Source organism: Lepisosteus oculatus, chromosome 6, assembly GCF_040954835.1.
Source record: "Lepisosteus oculatus isolate fLepOcu1 chromosome 6, fLepOcu1.hap2, whole genome shotgun sequence".
In the NCBI taxonomy this organism is placed as follows: domain Eukaryota; kingdom Metazoa; phylum Chordata; class Actinopteri; order Semionotiformes; family Lepisosteidae; genus Lepisosteus; species Lepisosteus oculatus.
Window position 1 is genome coordinate 51625540 of NC_090701.1, and position 19346 is coordinate 51644885.

Sequence of the window (19346 nt, forward strand, 5' to 3'; positions counted from 1 at the left end):
CAATATCGACCAGACTTAGAGGCAGAACAAAGACATAAAAAAGTATGGCTCAGGCAGCATTTCCTTTATAAGGCGGCCTTGGTCTGGAATACTCTACACAATCTAAAAAGCAAAAGCAGCACTTTGTGTTGCACAGTTGTGCTGCTCCACTAATTAAGAAATTAATGAAGAAACAACACCTTTAAGAAATGTACAGTAAAGAAAACTATTAGAACAAATGCTCTATACTGACATTTTAAAACCATGGTTATCTTTTCATATTAAGAAAATATATTTTCTACCCACCTGAAGGATAACAATATTGTGGGTCCAACAAAATCAGCTTTTTTATAGGTGAAATACCTGTCCATTTAATTTGACAACTGACTGGGTTTTTCTTCACTATTTTCAAGCCTAGTCACACTGACACACAGAATTTGCTATTTCATTTACCTGTAATACTCAAAATATGTAGGTGCAGCACTACCTAGCATATAGATTATATTGTCAATTCTCCTGCACTTCTTATTTAATTTTAAATCAAATTCCAGATACAAAAGGGGCATCTTAAAATGACTCTCATTAATTTTCTAGAAACAGATTTCATCATTGAGTAGATGAAGTACTGTACAGTATTAGGGACCCATATCCATTTACATATGACTTCCTGATGAAATTATTAGTTATCATGTTTTTAAAATGGAAATCATTAGAATAAAACTTTCTCTTAAGTTAGTAATTTTTGCTTACAGTTAGTCTGTGCACTGATTGTGCACTGAACATGCCTCCAAATTTACAATCTAAAAATCACAGAATTCCTCTGCACAACAGCAAAGCAAGCAAAGGTTCCAGGTTGTAAAACAAAAGATAGTGGACTTCAAAGCTGGGCCACACAAAAATCGAAGCACAACAAATTTATGCACAGGCTACAGATATTACTCCTGACATGAATTTGCGAACACTTACAGAGACTGACTGAGCTGAAAAAATGCTTCTTCTCAACAGCTTCTAAGAGTTGAAATTTAATTATTTAAAGAAGAACTCAACATCAGTAATGCGAATGACAACACATGGGTTTGCATTAACAATCAATTACAAATTAAAACATGTGTATCTCATTATACTTTAATGAAAAAAATTCAAATAATAACAATTTTTTTTAAATCGGTATTCTAAATATTGCTTTTCATGAAAGCTTAAATATACTGCATTACCTCTTTGAAATAAATGGGAATGAAACACATCAATATCAATGGCTGCATTAAATGTGTGCCACATTTAATTTAAACAAACCAGTAAATTTACAAGGACTTCACAGGTGTATCATTAATATAAGGACTGTCATGGTGAATCTGAAAATCTGATTGACAGGATGATGTTTTACAGTCTAAAAAAGATAATTTTGCCCGAATCAATTGAATTTTGTGGTGCTTTGATCCAGATATAAACAGAACAGATTTTGTGACTTTAATAGCCAATAATGTGCACTGATTCTATAAAGGAATTTGGAATAATCTCAGTGATAGTAAATAAATAAATCAATAAATAAATAAAGATAAAACCAATATGATTAGTCATACATAGGGAACCCTTTACCTCCTACAATACTCTTTATTCCTGAGAAAAAAAAACAGATTAAAGCAGATATATAATTGGAGTTCAAAGAAAAAGTTTGAATAATTAGCACTTCATTAAAACTTTTTACCAATAAGGAAGAAGGCTTAAATTTATAATTGTCAATCATTTTTATTATACCCTCCCGATTTGTAACTGGCCACTACATGTTTTTCACATATCAGCTTGCAGCAAGAAACACCGTGACCGCACACGGGGGAGAATAAGGAAGTGAAGGCAGACTCCTCTGCCCCGCCCACCTTTGAGACGCACCAAGCTCTGTCCATGACACACAGTGCCAGCTGGAGGAAGAGTTCCTCACCGACGGCGCCTGTATGCAAGTGCAAGTGTCACTGTGTCACAATGTCACTGAGAGCAGGGGAGGACACCCTGTCCTTAGCTGGTCTTTGCCATTTTGTGTCAACGCTTGGGGAACGCAGGTCAATAAAGGTGAATAAATGGTAATGTGATCCAGACTTCAAGCCATGATCATAGAGCTCACCCTAAGAGAGTGAGCCAGTCAGGAGGCCCCTGACAAGAATTATTCTAAACCAGTATAAACTACCAAAACCAGTGATCCGGACTCCCAGGTTCTGTGCAGCCACAGACATGCAGGCTTGATCATATTAGCAGGCATCTCAAGTGGATAACAAGTCCACTCACTTGTGTTTTCCTGGTCTTTCTGCACCACTGGTTGAAAAGTACCTCTAAAACCCGCAGGAACCCAGCACTCAAGGATCATGGTTGCCTCCATTCCCCTGCTTTAAAGAATTCTTTAAAGACTGAAGCCGGGGAAACATTTGGAAACAAGCCCTGTTCAGTCAATTATTGATTCAATTAGGTTAATAAGGACTTGGGTCTTGAATGAGATCATGTGGTTGTGCAGGGTCAGCAGGAACTGAAAAATCAGTTTTCTAAACATTCTTAACAGCTTCTGATGACTCAAAACAATTGATTGCAACTCTGAAGACCCACAGTATCTTCTGGGTTTTGTTCCAAACGAGCTCTGAATGTCTTTAGTGGACACATCACCAATGGGTACGGAAAGCTTCCCAGATCTCTGCTTATTGACCATTTAATGGTGTCAACACAGCCTGCACCCCCAGATTTATTTGCTCTTTATTAAAGTACTGCTGTTTCAGCACACGCTGTTCCTCCAATGGAAACATTGAAGCTTTTAGAAGCTGACTGACTGCTAATGACTATGTGCCATGTGCGTATAGTAAGCAATATTTCCGACTGGCTATGAGGGCATTTCTGGATCCTATAGATTTAAACTAAGCATGGCACAGAAAAAAATAATATATATTGTGCCACTATTACAGCGGATTTTTATGCACATAAATAACATCCTACTCAATTGGATCACAAGTGTGAAGCAGGCTGAAGTCACCTAATTTATATGATAGTACTAGTGCTGAGACGTGCCAATGAGCCATCTGAGGATATCTGAGGACCTCTCCTTAATGAGTCTAAAGCTACGTAAATAAAAGTTACATTTACATTGCTAAAAATGACAACGCTTAAGGGATTGTTTGTTACATCAACTTACTGCGATGTCCTCTTAAAAAAGTTTATAAAACAAGAGAAGGCTGTTGAATTAATCTATTTTTTTTTTCAAAAGCCAACTGAAGGATCAAGGATCTCAGTCCATTTCTTGAAAGACGTTGGGTTATCTGCTTCAACAGTGTATCTGGGCAGGCTGTTACAGACTCCTGTGAAACTTCAACACTTTCTCAGAATGGTCCTATAACACTCTAATTTACCCTGCCTGTCTACACACTCTTTCCAAACATTGTAACACACAGCCTCGAAGTGAAAAAAACAATGCTCAAACATTTTAATGAGTTCTGATGTCAAGCTGTTAGGCGACAAAATGTGTTATTTCAGAAAGGGTGTGTAGACTTTCTATAGGCACTGTAGCCTTGAAGTTCCGTGTACTTGAAACCTAGCTTTTAAGTAAAGTTAAAGACTAAATTGCATGATGTTTCACTGCAGGGCAACTGAGTTTTAAGAAAAAAAAAAGACGGACACTTTGCAATAACTTCCTGCATAATGGAAGTGTCAATATAATTTTGAGAAAAGACCATGTGCTCAAGCACATTTCAAAATATGCTGCTCTGAATTGTCCGAGAGTAAATTTTTAACTGAATACACACTCACACACACACCCACAAATAGGTAAAAAGAGAAGAAATAGTATTCATTTACTCCCCTTTTCTGTAATCCTAACGTGACTCCTATAATATTACCAACTGGTACTGTATTACACAGATTGAATCGAATGGACCCTATGAATTTCATTCTTATAAATCTAGTCAGTATCTCCGAATACTTCAAATATAATGCTAGTCTCTTATACTTTTATTATTAAAGCATCTGGTAACACTTTTTCAAATTCAAGTAATTACCAAGATGGCTTTATTAAAAAACAAAAATAAAAATAAGGTGCTGTTCACGTTTCTGTGAAAATGCAAACACAAAAGGCCACAGCAAGCTGCAGAAATAGCTTCGAAGCATCCTGCCAATCAAGGTCTGCCGTCAGAAAGAAGAGTCAAGCCAAGGCACACACTGGAAGACCTGTATTCAAGCACTCCAAGACACCCCTTGCGTTTTACCTGTCGCTCTCTCTTTCTGGAGGCCAAAGACCAAGTAATCTTGTGATTTGTAAGCTACAGTTCAGGAGGAAAAGTGTTCATTAAAAAATCAGATGTGAAAAAGTTGTATTTTTCTCATTCACAACACAGTTAGGAAGAGGTTAGCGACTTACTGCTTGGTTTTCCATTCTGGCAAAAATGACGTTCAGCATCTGTGTGAGGGTGGCCTTGGCTGTGGTTTGATTGATGAGGTTCTTGCTGGCCAGATAAATATTGTAGCATGTTCGCACAGCCTGCAACACCGTCCCCTCGTGAATTTCTATCTGCTGAGACGTAACTGCCGTGAGCAAAGCCTAGGAGAGCACATGAACACAAGACGCACAAGGATGCGTGGTTTAAACGTTGTGTCGGAAAGGCCAGGTATAAAATAGGAGTAAAATTGATGTAAAAAAAAATCACATTTCAGACCTGTTAATAAACTCCAAGTCAAGAACAAAAATGTCAATCTGACTTGATTTTCTTCAAATGCTGCCTGTTTTTGACTGTGCCACCGTATTTCACATGGAATAATATTGAGGTTCCGTGTTTAATGAGGCAGAAATGCTTTCATAATGCCAAAAAAGGCAAGAACAGGAGACATCACTCCTAACGTGCACAGCCCCAATGGAAACACCATTATTTTTACAAGAGCAACCAAAACCGTCACTGAGCTACTGAGACAGAAGTGTTTCCCCTTCTCAAAACCTGAGGGAGGCTCAACTGTACTGATCAATCATCCTTTATATAAATATTTAAAAACTTTAAGCAGGTGGCTTCCGTTACGGTTATGGATTTTTCGCAGTTTTTCAAAAATACAGTTCACTATGTCAAACAAAACAGGAACAACAAAAAGTACAAAGATTCTGAAAATAACAATGAAAACTGAATAGACTTTTTTTTATTGTCCTGTACCAGGAAGACCTTTTAATTCTTCGTGTGAGGCAGTATTCCTCACTCCCAGTCCTGGAAAGCAGCAATTCGGAGTGTTTTGAAGATCTGTCTCTAAACCAACAGGAGCAGAGTGACCAAGTTTAGAGCCTTCAACCGAAATCGCCTCCTAAACCTACTTCCAGGTTGAACAGGGCTTAGTTTGCTAGTAACCAGGGACCAGCTAAGCTAGACTGTGTTGTGCAGGCCTACAACAAAGTTTCCATCTGATAACCTCTTTGTCCAATTCAGGGTTGCGGGGAAGATGGAAACCTATCTTATTACGGAATGGGCATGTGGCAGGCTACACCCTGGACGTCACACCAGTCCATCATGGGGCGCACACACACACATGCATGCACAATCAGACACTTCTTTTGAAATCCGTTAATAAAGCAGAGAAGTAAATTAAGAACAAGCTCTTATTCACAATGATGACCACTTACAAAGCAGGGCATTTCCTGGAGCTCCTCAGAGTACCATACTTCGGTAAAGGCTACAACAACAGCGTCCCACCTAGAATCTGAAGCCAAGACCCTCAGGTCTGAAGTCCAAAGCCCAAATCACTGCTGCCCTTAGTTCTTCTGATCTCATCCGTGAGAAGAAAGAAAAGTCTGGCTATTTTCACCACGCTGTGCACTCACCTTTATAATCTGCAACTGGACACCTTCGTCAGTCTGTGGGCCCTGAAAGCAGCCACATATGGTCTCAATTATTCTGTCAATGAGTTTCTTTCCAGGTGCAGTGCTATCTGGGGCACTTCCGGTGAGGTGTCCATAAGCGATGAGTTTCTGAGAGAAGAGAAAAAGTAGAAGCTTAAATATTAAGGAAGTCTTGTGCTTCATTCACAAAAAAAGAGTCCAGTGAAAAACCTGTCTGATATCATTATAGGAAAAGTGAGGAAGACAAGATACATTGAGACTCAAATCCAGCAGTCATTCCATTCCAAAGGTTCAAACCAGAGAAGGAAAAAACACACATTTCATTCTTTATCTTTCATCAATAACACAAAAATGATCTATGAGACAACAGGAATATAGACAATACAGCATCCACCAGAATTCTGCTGTTTAGACGTGGGTAATAAAACATTACTATACCAAAATGTTGTTTAAACCAAACAGCAATGTTAAATGCATCTTCTTGTGATATTTACAAATAATTGAACCTCCTATTTAATGTGCACACCCTTAGTTTGTTATTGCTTCATCCTGCATTTTTATTGTCTGTTCTAACTGTTCCATCAAAACACAAGCTAGCCCTCTGAAATTTAACAACGGTATATTGTTGCTGTGCACAACTACATGATCCCTCACCTCCAGGTTTTACAGTTCAGCACAAACCTAATTAGGTCCATCGAAATCTTTCTAATAATCAGATTTCAGAAACCTTTTCAGATCCAACCGCAAGAGTATATTAAACGCAGAACGCATTGCAAAAACTAAGATACTATGAACTATTTAGAATAATGACAATCATTTTCACAATTTTCTCTCATATGGCTTTGGGAGATAAGCTACATGCAAGGAAAATCTGCCAATGAGCACTGAGGTAGGGACAGCAACAATAAAACATTGAGAAGAGAAAAAAGCACAGCGCCGCTGGATTCAGAAGCCATTTGTTAACAACCCCCAGTACTGACCTGTAAACAGTCTAGAGACGTGCTGACAATGCGAGGACATTTGGACTGACATGCTAACTCAAAAGGCAAGAAGTACTTGTCTGCTTCAATAAAGTTTGCCTTTGATTTGACTGGCGGAAGTGTACTGGAACCAGCCTTGGTATCTCCAGGGGGAGGACTAGAAAAAAAGAGATAGAGATAAAACGTAGTGACATAACAACAAAAAACAAAGCAGCCAACAGAATTTGTACTTTTTTTTATGGTTTACGGTTAAAACACAAGAAGGATTTGATTTAACTGAGACTTTTTCTCCTGCCTTCTGTCGTTAGCTGCAAAGCTGCATTCCAGTGAGTTTTCCCCACCCCTCTGTCGGTGAGAATGGTCAGATTTCTTACGGCTCAATTTGTTTCTCGATTCTGGTTCCTGGACAGAGTCAAACAACGATCACCAACAAACCCATCAGTTTTAGCCAGACTTCTCCAGTATGCAAAAGAAACCAATGCATTATCCCAGCAATGAACTCCTCATCATTCACTTTCTTATTATCGTATTCTAGTTACAATACTTTTTTCTAAATGAACAAACTTCACCCAGAAGGGATAATAACATATCACAGTACAAACCTTGATAAATGTTCATGAAGTGTCCCAGAAAACATCTTATACTATCTCTTGTGAGCATTGGAGCTGTATCTTATGTATAATTTTCTTATGAGGGGAAGGGGGACCCTATTATGTTTATTTTTCTGTCAAAAAGAATACACATTTAAAAAGAGCTCACCTACAAAGCACAATCTCTCACAATCTCAGAAACCAAGGTGCACTGTTGCGATATATTCTGTCTTTTCTAAAATCTTGTGAAGGGCAGTACACCAAACAAACTGATTGATTTTGGTGATGTCTGTCTGCAATATCATTAGTTCACAACCAGGCTGCAATGTACCTGCACCACATAAGGAATTAGCTTATTTTAACCTTTCCTCAATTTTCTCTGGAAAGTAGAACTGTGCTGGACAAGATGGCAAGAGAATGACAAGGCCACTGAGCTGTTTTCACAAAGCAGAAAGTTACATTTTCATTTGGCAGGCTTGGCCAGGGTGAGATCCTGGGGCCCAGAATACAGCAGAGTGGAACAGATTTGAGATGGTGGCTAAGTGTTCAAATTTACACATGACTACTGTCATCTCATGAGCTTTTACACAGACAGAAGAGTGACTCCACCTGAGCAGACACCTTCCACAGCCTCAGCACAGCTTCCCCGGACATCTTACTAGATCAGAAAGCCATAAGAACATGAGTAAGGAGGCCTTTCAGCCCATACAGCCTGGTTGGTACTTAGTTGTTTATTGATCAAGTGTTTCATCCAGCCACATCTTGAAAGCTTCAACTAAATGGCTTTATTCAGAAGCAACTCCACTGGCTTGTGTCAGAATGAACACTGAAACATGAACCAGAGGGCATAAGGTCCAGTCACTAAGCCTCGCAGTCACATGGCTCTCTGGTCAAGCAGAGCAGCTCAAGTGTATTTCAGATGTCAGGAGTTTGACTCTAGTCAGGAAAGCACACACTCTACGTTTCATTTCACATGCTGAGAAAGCAAGGGAATCAAAGCCTTTGTATCTGTCGCTCTCCCAGCTGGGATCCTGCAAAAGAAGGCATTAAGACAACAAAGACAAACAGAGAAGAAAGCTAAATGAAACTGGTAGGATCTGAGCAAATATTACTCCAGGGCAACTGCTAATTGAATCAAAACTATACTTAGAGAGAAACTGGACACAACTGCTAATAATGTTGAAGTGAAAATAAACAACTATTGATAAGGAACAAGTAAAGGTTTATTCCATGCTGAAAAGAGAAAAAAAGAAATGCTTTTCGCCTGTGGAGCCTTCTCTGGGTGTGACACTTCAACTATTGATAAGTAGCTGGGCTCATAATTAGTGGTGATTTATTCACCTCTATCCCTTTTAAACCTTTTCTTAGAATTGTTATTTTTGAATTTCACCTGTGATATGTGTGACACCAACAGGTATCACTTAGACAAAATATTAAAACGCAGGAATAGTCACATAATGCTTTTTTTCCATTTAAGTTTCCGAACCTGCTGTTCATCAACAAATCATGTTATGACAATCGACACTAAATCTGTTCCTATTCTACAATTTTCTCTGTGCAATGTATGGTAAGGATTCAATCCAAGTTTAATTGTGTTTTAATACTGAATGTGCTACATGTTACATTAGTCTGTATTTCTACTGTCTTAACAATATAGTTAAGCCTCAAAGAATGCTTTTTATACATTCCTGTATACTGGATTTATAAGAATAATTCATTTCATATGCCCTAGATCAATAAAAAGCTTTATTTATTGTAGATCTGAATAATTCCACAAATTAGCTAAATCATTTTCACTGAAATAGGTGGGGTTTAGTGTTAGCTGGAGGAGATATGTAACTCTCCATGACAGCACTGTAAGTCCAGTGCCAAGCAAGTCACTAGAATACAGCACGAAAAGGACATTTGTAACTCAATGCTACAGTTAAGTTCTTTTTATCTTTCATTGTGGGATTAATCTCTGCTTGTTCCTTTGCCTCTTTACAGCTGATGCAGCTCAAGTATGTCACTCTATACGGACTTATCAAACTTACCTTAACTTTTCTGTTTCTTCTTTTATCTCCTCTGTGAAAAGAAGGAAACAAAACATCAGTATTTTTGAAAAAGATGTAGCTTGTGTAAAAAATAAACAGTACTCTTCAGTACAAAAAGAGGTTAATTTGTAGGCATAGGAGCTATACAGTATTGTGCGGTAACATGATTAGGAAAGATGTCTTAACACATCTGATTTCACGTCATTACACCATTGTTCGTTTATACATAGGTCTGTACCAGCACAGAAATATTTTTAAATACTTTTGAGGGTAACCCTAATTTACTTGGCTAGACATGCAACGTTTTGTAAAACAACATACAGTACATGATGCAAACACAACATCTTATTTTATATCTACCTTAATTGCATTTGCATCCACTACATATGAATTATTCCAGCTAATAACTCATGTTCATGCTGGAGGACACACTGCTTTTTTAGGAGACATCACTGTATCTCACTTTAACAGTGTTTCAGACGTGTCTGTGCCTCACCTCACTGTACCTGTGTGTATAAGTGGTAGCCAAGGCTTCGAAATACAGTGTAACACTGTCTTCAGTAAACAATTCGCACTGCACATTAAAAACATACTCTGCTGATCAACACTGGTGACTCCATGCTGGTTTTGTAGTGCTAACAGGCTTCAGAATCTGAAGTCTGCTTTCTCACTAAAGACTGCCAATTTTCTCAGAAAAATAAAAACACTATTTTGTATTCCCTTTTCCTTTTTCTATACTGGTTAAACTACAAAAAAAACCAAATGAACCAGAAGTTGTAACTTAGTTCTGTTAAGGCAAAGTGTTTGCACCAACCCATTTCCCTGGCACTTGACAACTCGGCAGTCTTAAAACACATTAACTTTAATCTCAACAGAGGCTGTTCTCCTCACTGCTGCTGAAATATTAATCATATCTCTAGAATGGCGTTAGGATATACCGTACTTTCAGGTTTGACACAAATTACTTCAAAATGCCGTTCACTGCTGAGAGTCATCAAAAGACTAAAATAGCAGGAACTTGGATCACACAACACAGGCCATGCATCTTTAGAATGGGCAATACGCCTAAAATACACAACTTGTATGAATAAATACACCACAAGATTTTAGAGATTCATGTTTACTGAGGTCAGGTGGTCCAAGTGGCTCTCTCTGTATATTAATCCTTAGAGGGTTCAACTTCTGTATGAGCCCTCTGTGAAAAACAGAAATGACAGGCTCAGCAGCACAGTCTCTTTAAAATACTGATTACAGGCCTCCTAGACAATAAACAGCATGAAGCCCTGCGGGGGAAAATACCGTGAACTGCCTGGCCCACCAGTGGAAATGCTCTAAAAGGCCTGAGCTGGCTGTATGTAGGAAGAGAGGACCAATTAGGCACAAGGAGATCACCATTTTTAACACCAACTCCTTTTTATTTGATAAAGACAGAAACCGGAGGAGATGTTTACATGCCTCAATGCCATCGCACAAGCAAGAAAGAATCAGAGTCGGTCAAGTCAAGTCTCACTGACAGAGCTTTTGCGTTATCACAGCTCTTGCAAGTGCCCCTTCATTTTGGACACTCTCAGACAAGAGGTGACCCAAAATAACTCTGTGCCACCGAACCACCATCGCCCACACAGCCTTTAAGATTAAAAGGCCCGAGCGTGACATAATAAAGGCTAAATCTTTAGACTGAAATCAAATTGAAAGTCTACAGCTAATTCCTGTTTGACGACTGTTGTTTTGTGAAGATAACACTACTGATTTACAAGAGTAACTTAACAAAGAAAAAGTGCATTTTTGCTTCATGTGATTCTTTTTGTTATGGAAACTTCTCACAAATCGAAAAACACGGTCCAACCAGAAACTACACCCTGGATATATGAATTAAAGCAGAGGGGAAGGGGGATTCTGGGTATACCAAAATCGTTCATTGTACAGTAGTTAGTCGATACTAACGAGAAACTGCACTTAACCCACTTTTCTCGGTCCTTCAGTAATTGAAAAATAAAAGATCAGTTAGAAAACAAGTGGAAGCTGTCTTGCCAGTCTAGCTCATTTGGTACTTAGTAGCTAATTAACCAGAGTCTCTCACCCAGCTATTTCTTCAGAGAAGCCAGGGTGACAGCAAGGCTAGGTAGCTTCTTCCACACTCCAGTAATAGAAGTTAGTTCACATTTGTTTTAAATAACTACTTACAATTACTTTACTTTTAAAGTCTGTTAAAATATATCTGATGCTGAATGTTTGAGCAACAGATTTAGACCTGATATTCTTTTAAAGAGTTCATGTAGGGAACTCAAAGAATTTACCCCATTGTTCTCCCTTGCATCTAGGTTATTTTGTATAAAAAGAGGAAACTCTACTTTGTAGATTCAGGTGAAAGCCTGAATAAAACAGGCATAACGTATAATTAATGCAATTCTAGAGAGTCTAGTGTATTGTGGTTTTTGTTCTATCTTGTGTAGTTTATTAAACTACCTAGTTTACCTAATTATTTTGGTTAAACATTTAGACATTAGCTAGGCTTCATCTTAAGATGGTAGCGGTCAACTATTTAGAAAAATCACTTCACTAAGGTGCTGTTGCCTACAAAACATTGCAGAGCCTGGTTAGAAGTACTACAATCATGCACTTAATTACATAAATAGACCAACTATATAACCGAAAACTCAGGCGGAACAAAAAACCAGATGACACTAGACCTCCAGGAACTGTGACTGACAGCCCTGGTCTAGGAGAAAATACACTAAGTATGGAATACAAGAGTGAACCAGTCTCTTTTATTTAGGCGCTCAGGTCTCATTACTGACAGAGACCTTAAACCCTATTTCAATGAGAGATGAAGGGAGACTGATGATGACGATGTGGAATTCCACCGTTTGGAGACAGGAAATATTCCAGTCCTTGCAACCATGGCAACCCTGTAATTCACCTCAGGCTCAACATAAAACTTCTGTACCAGCCATGTGCAGAGAAACCTTTTCTCTGAGCAATTTCGCTCTCACCTCTGCTACCGAGCTCTGGAGTGCCGCAGGCTTGCTTTCTTGTGAGACAACAGACCCACAGTAGCCACCTTGATCTTCGTGGGTTTCTGGTTCAGATAGAATTACAGGGTGTTTCCAAAACCACCCTGAGGCAGAAAACCGCACCATCTTCTACAGAGACACTGTCACAAACGGACAGGTATAAAAATAAAAATAAAAACTGCAAAACACCAGAATGACTCTGTTTGTAAATATACAGTAAATCACTTTAATGGTGCTATCTGTCACTCCTTTACAATGTTTACCCATTATCTTTAATCTTTACAAAATGCAGAACCAGAGTAACCTAAATAAACTGTAAATCACTCCTGAAATCAAATCTACATTTTCAGAAGAAAAAGATTAAGGCCCATGCCAATTAATATTCTAAACATTTTTCTGCATGTGAAATAAAACACGAATCATTATCATGTGGTGGAAGTCAATCGTTTCAGGGAATATGCAAATCAGCCACATAGCCCATTTTGCTCATGTGGTGGTTTAATAGCTAAGAGATTTGAATGAAATCTCCAATCAGCCCCCTTCCTTCTAGACAGAAGAGATTTATGTACCTAACCTGTCTGTAGCCTAAATAATAATTCCACTAACACCAGGGATCATTCTGGTTACTCTTATTTCTAAGGTTACTCTTTTAAGAGATAATACTCTTTTGTAGTGTGGAGACCAAAACGGTACAATATTCTCTTTATCACTTTCACACGTTGCCATTAATTAGGACACTGAAGATCCCTTTAGTGTGTGGATGTCTGCAGCTCTGCAATGTGTAGTATGTTTTACAGTAAGTGGATCACTTTGTACTTACATCTGTATACTGCAGATGTTAAATTTGCCATGTGTAAGACCAGCTTGTGACTTTGTCTTGTTGTAATTCACTTACCACTACCTACTATTTATGAGAAAATCATTGATATACGCCAGGAAGACCTAAAATAGATTTCTGCAGTGCACTAATGCTCACATCTGCCCAATTAGAAATTATGCCACTTAAGATGGCACACTATTTCTAGTTCATTAGGCAGTTCTCCATATGTACCAGTATTTTATGAAGGACCTTATCAAAAGCTTCCTGAATGTCTAAGTCTTATGCTACATAAGATACTTATGTAGATAGTTAAGATACTTATGCTAGAGTTTTATAACTATCTTTTTATCACTATCCTGGCTTGTTTGGACAATTCTAGCAAGTTATGCAGGACCTTTTAAATCCATGATGATCATTTTGTAAAATGCCATTGTTAGACTCACTGGTCTGTAGTTTCCTAGAACCATTATTTACCCCATTTTATAAATTGTAGTTACATAAATTAAGTAACAGGCTATATGCTACAAAAACAAATCTGTCTGATGAAAAAGGAGAAATTCTGGCCCGCCACGAAGCGCCAGCCATAAGACAACTCCAAGGCCAGGAGGAAACAATGGAAACTCTTCCCTGAGGTAATGCTCTGTATTTTCCTGAGCTTGAAAGGGCTCTGTTCCTCCTATATAGCCAGAGCTCTAGTGTAGCAGGAAACAGAATGCCATTAACAGCATCCTCCATTACTTCTATAAAGCAGACAACCATGCAAATCTTCAAGAAAAATTACATTTGTAGGTGGGGTAAAAAAGAAATAATCCACTTGACAGAACATGAGCCTGCTCTCAGCACAGCAGTGTAATTCCAGACACAAGTGACACAATCACTCTGGCACAGCCTGGGCCTCTAGGGACTGCTATCTTACATTGGTGATCCCACAACAGGTACTGACTGCCCAGCTTTCAGAAACACTGTCAACTCATTCGGTTTGTGAGGCAGTTCTTTTTAGGAGAGAAAATTAACCTTTATTTGTTTTTATTTGACACTAACCACAATTCCAGACAACTTTGGTTTAATCTTCCCAAGAGAACCCAGTGTGAATTTATTATTCATGAAACCTAGCCTATGGCATTATACCACTTATACACAACACCACCAAATAGCTTGAACACACGCAACTACAAAACAAGCATTTTAGGAAAATTTTCTAAATAATGGGCTTTTCACTTCATCACTGTTGAAGCCAGAAGCAAGCAGATATGATAGGTGAAGTGACAGTATTTCAAATTTCAAATCAGAAAAACCGAACAAGTGTACAAATGCACAATCCCCAGGATGTCTTTTATTAAGGTAGATTTCAGAAATGAGAAATGCAGAAGTTAAGTCTTAAGTAAGAAAAGTGATTTCAAATAAAACAATCTGTATAATCAACCATCAACAGCCAATTTCCAGTAGGGTCTCAAAGTTCACAAGGATGTTCAAAACCTTCACTGAAGTTGAAACTCACGTATAATAACCCTGCTCTTTATAAAACCTTATTTGGTTTTCATATAAGGTATATAAATAAGGGTTTCAAATGCCATTAAATGTATCTAACAGTTCCAAATAAATGTCATTCTACATTTGACATTATAACATCAAGCTAACAGGGGAGCAGACATCGGCTAGATACATTATCTAATCCATAATTCATTCTGTCAAGTTACTTGGTCCTGTTTTGGGAATAAATTTAGAGCACGACTTACAACATCATATACATTAGCAGTAAAAGTGTCCTTGTATGAGGAATTCTAGCAAGTTAGTTAAAACCTCCCATTTGTAAAGCTGTAACAGAAGCAAGAGAAGCTGTCTACAGTTTCCTGGTTCAGGTTTTACGAAGTGATATAACATCTGCAATTCTCCCATCTGTGGCTATTGTTCTCATTCTAGATGACAGACGAAATATTCTAGATAGCCGTCTATGAATAACTTCCCTAGTGTCCTTAATTATGGCTGGAAAAACATAATCAGGCTCTGGTGATTTACAGTTACAAGAAAAAGTTTGTGAACCCCTTGCAATTACCTGGATTTCTGCATTAATTACTCAAAATCAGCCGTAAAAAAAACAAAAATAAATTACAACATAGGCTAAAAGACAATCATGTCACTTATTGCATATTAACGCTCTTTTTAAGCAGCGATGCTTATCTGCATTTTATAAAATGAATCATGTTGTTCTATACGTCTCTGTGGTCATGTAAGAAATGCAGGAGAGATTTTCCATGCCTACAACACCAAAACGACTAAAACATCTTGTGACTGTCGCCGACACAACTTTCTTTTACAAGTTATAGCGAACAACATGTCTTTCACAATGTGGAAAGGACTACTCACACTGAAAACTAACAAACCATTTCATTGAAAACAATAAGATGACAACAATAGATTTAAAAATATAAGAAAGATGTAAAAGAGGGGGTCACTCAGCACGCGTGGTTGCTGGGGATTAAAGGCCCTCATCCAGCTGTTTCTTCAAAAAACCCAGGGCATCTGTTACAGCAAGCAAGGGTTAAGCACGATGTACTGAGATATGAAAATATCCAGATACAGAAGAAGGAAAAAAGTAATTAGAACCAATTATGGCTGTGTTAAAAGTTCAAAGGTTTGTGTACTAACCAGCCATTACTAGGTACAGCAGTTACCAGTATTTCAAGAGTTATTAAGCACTTGCAAAGAGGTAAACACAGTAGCAGGCACTGCGAAGTTGTTTTGCGATATTAGTCACACTAGTCACCAGCTGCTTTGGGCACTACAGTAGCTTCCTGGTGGGGCATGTGCCTCCACTAGCTCTCATTCAGTCTCATGGGTACTGCAGACCCCCTTTTCTGTCTCGGCACTGCCACCACCTGGTCAACGTGTGTAACTGTACCGGTGGGTCACTTCCTGGTGTCCTGCCCCCAGTACCAGTTCACTGCCGTATGGAGTCTGTAGACGATATGGCTTTAAGGTGTCAGACATGTTAGATGCACAGTGGTATCAGTGGAGCAGATGCCATGGAGACCTTTAAAAACTACAGAGGCCTACACATCATTGAAGGTTTCAGTCCAGTAAAACATTTAAAAAATATTTAATTTTATTGTATATTTAACCTCTAATTTTAAAGCTCACTTGATCCAAAAAGTGTGCTTTTATAATGGATTCTTACTATACAACGGAACAGTCAAGCATCTCCACTTGTGTATACTTAATTGCATCTTTATTGTGATTTCTTGATTAAATTATAAAATATATTTACTACGTCACAGTGTTTTGAGAATCACAATTTCTGTGCCTTGTGAATGGATTAGGCTACTTGTAAAATATTCGCATTTCCAATTAAAACAATACTATATATTATAAGTACAGCCTAAAAAACAACTTGTTTGTAGTAGAGAGCAAATGCCGAATCTGGAGGACCTGAGGATAAGTTTTTACAAACCAAGTGACTACTGGAGGAATTTAGACAACCACCGTATGACCAGCACTGGCTAGGATACACTAGAGAATTTCAGGCAATAAGCCTGAGCCAAATGTTCCACTCATCCGTGGCCTTTCTGATCTTTTGCTGATGAACAGCAGTGACTGGACCCTCCAGTCCAGAGTTCCAACTACTACACTACCCTACATGCTGCCTAAAAGCAAAGTCAAAGAGACTACATGGCACAAAGATCCGATAACAGAAAAACATTTAAATACAAGAATACCATGATAAAAAGAAGCTTTGTGACGTAGATAAATTATTTAACGAAAGCATTTCCTCCATGGAGATCTATATTAATCTATCAGAAACAGAAGTATTATCTACTAAAACATGACTAGATTGCGGTTTTCTCTACTAACAGTTTGAAATGAGAAACTTTAGAAAGTGTTGTGAACTGTGGATTTTTCAGGCTCATGGTGTTTTCAATCTGGAAAACTGGTAATCACAATTTATAGCTACCAGGAGGTAGAATTTATCTGTACTTCTCCAATGACACCGTCATCTTGAGAAAAGTGTGTAGTCAGTCATCGTGCTAGGGGCACAGATACACTCCTTTGTAGCTCGGGTCTGCTTGCACAACTCCAAGAACATACCAGAGCTTCAATAAAACTGCAACTGGCAACTGCAAATTCAACACAATCATCAAGATAAGACTAAAGGCAAGCTACCTCATGAGTCACTCAGAATCAGAATGCACATGATATGAGAAGCCGTGCCCTAGTACTACACTCTACCAGTAATGCAAGTTAACATACTGTACCTTGCACAATTCCACCCTGTCACTTCCTGGAAAGTAAAGCATGGGTTAGTAACACCATATCGTTCATTTCCAGAAAGCGTGTGATTATTTCACCATTTTGAAGAGACTGACATAATGACTAAACATAAGCAGATAACATTAACCTTGTCGGGAAGTAAAACTCTCTGTGCCTTTCAAGCGCTGCAGCATTGTTGGAAAGGGTTCTCCACACCTACAACGGCACCAGACTTCATATCAGTCCCACAGCGGCCAACATAGTGTAGTAAAAAAACAGAAAAGTGATCTAAAAATAATAAAGCACCGCCACAGTATTTCTAAATGCACAACATGTTTTTTTGCATATCCTAAAACACTTAATCTGTTCTAAAGTCCAGAACATACTCATTTGCTGCCTTAGGAACAACGGTGATGGTTCCCATTTTACTGGGTCATGTTTTATTTATCAGTGCATCAGCTGGGTGGTGATGGCACAGACTGACTGCATAGGAGCCAATCAATCGAGAGTAATTTCAGCCAGCGAAACTAGAACAAAACAAAAGAACAGCCATGTCCGCTCTACTTGTAGACACTGACCCCAACCTGAACTTTTATATATATATACTGCACAGCTTTACAAACAGGACTGACAGGAGGACATACGGATGAGAAGAGGACATTCGGTTCAACTAGCTCATTTGGTTCTCAGCAGCTAATTGAGCCAAGGAACTCACCAAGCCATTTCTTGGCACAACGATATTTGAATTATAGCTGATGCTGCAAGTTCCCCAAGGATGTGAGTTTGATGATTCTAAACAGGTTCCTGTTTAATTTTTCCCCATACCCATTTTTTTTTACCTTTGATTTCATTCAGCAGTCTTAAAAACGGGTGGTGACTCAGTTGATAGTCTGTGTTCAATATTGGATAGACTAAAAGTACTTACCTTTGTATTGATATTAGATTGCACCCATATCACCCTGCAACTCACAAATGGCAGCCCATTGAGGCTCAGCAGATGCAAGCCTGGCTAGTACCTGGATGGGAGACTCCTGGGAAAGCTAAGGTTGCTGCAGGAAGAGGCGTTAGTGGGGCAGTAGGAGGCTGCAGTCTTTATGCCCCAGTATAGTGATGGAGGCACTGCACTGTAAAATAGGCACTGTCCTTCGGATAAGATGTAAAACCGAGATGGTCCTTAAAAATTCCAGGGCAATTCTCGAAAAGAGTAGTGGTGTTACCCTGGTGTTCTGGCCTGAATTTCCCCCTTGCACTATACAAATCAAGGTCTCCAAATGATTGAATTATTATTATTCATATCATTGATTATTATCAACACATTATACACACTTCATCTTTTTTTTAAGTGGATTGCTCAGTATTACCACACACATTAATGTTCTTCAGGTTTGTTGCAATACAGGCATCTAAAAATACGTATTATATTTAAAATTCCTAGAAAAGGACACTAAAATACCAGCTGTTTTATTGTACCTTTCCCTTGGGGTTCCATCTTGGTGACACAAACCACATGCACATGAAAGAAGTAATTACACAGTACAGTGTACAGGAAATTCATTAAATCTTGACACCCAACTCTAATTAACACATTGCACTGGGAGGTTTAAGAAATCACACATTCAGCGAAGAGATTTCGGAAGCACGAAATCTACCTCAGACGAGGCAGTGAATAAGAAGAGAATACCATGGTTAGTCACTGGTTCTGGCCAGACTGTACTATAAGCTAAACTGGTTGGTTGGTGGGTAAGGAAACTGACCCATCTAATCCCAGAAAGAAAACCATTCTACATGACAAAAAGACAAGTGCAACTCTGCCGCGTTTCATGGTTGCATTGTTTGACAAACCACA

At 38.5% G+C, this 19346-nt stretch overlaps 1 protein-coding gene across 4 annotated transcripts in view; it reads right to left on the bottom strand.

Annotated features, from left to right (window-relative positions):
* The window catches only part of arfgef1 (ADP-ribosylation factor guanine nucleotide-exchange factor 1 (brefeldin A-inhibited)), a 94043-nt gene that overhangs the window by 43369 nt on the left and 31328 nt on the right, over positions 1 to 19346 (bottom strand). For 2 of the 4 annotated variants that reach the window (XM_069191542.1, XM_069191543.1), the window contains exons 2-6: positions 9422 to 9452; positions 6799 to 6955; positions 5801 to 5947; positions 4364 to 4543; positions 4212 to 4265 (exon numbers count right to left, since the gene is read on the bottom strand). In XM_069191542.1, coding sequence (XP_069047643.1) covers positions 4212 to 4265; positions 4364 to 4543; positions 5801 to 5947; positions 6799 to 6955; positions 9422 to 9452 — 569 coding nt within the window. The remainder of the gene's footprint in view (positions 1 to 4211; positions 4266 to 4363; positions 4544 to 5800; positions 5948 to 6798; positions 6956 to 9421; positions 9453 to 19346) is intronic. The other 2 variants (XM_006633994.3, XM_069191544.1) reach the window with 1 other exon arrangement.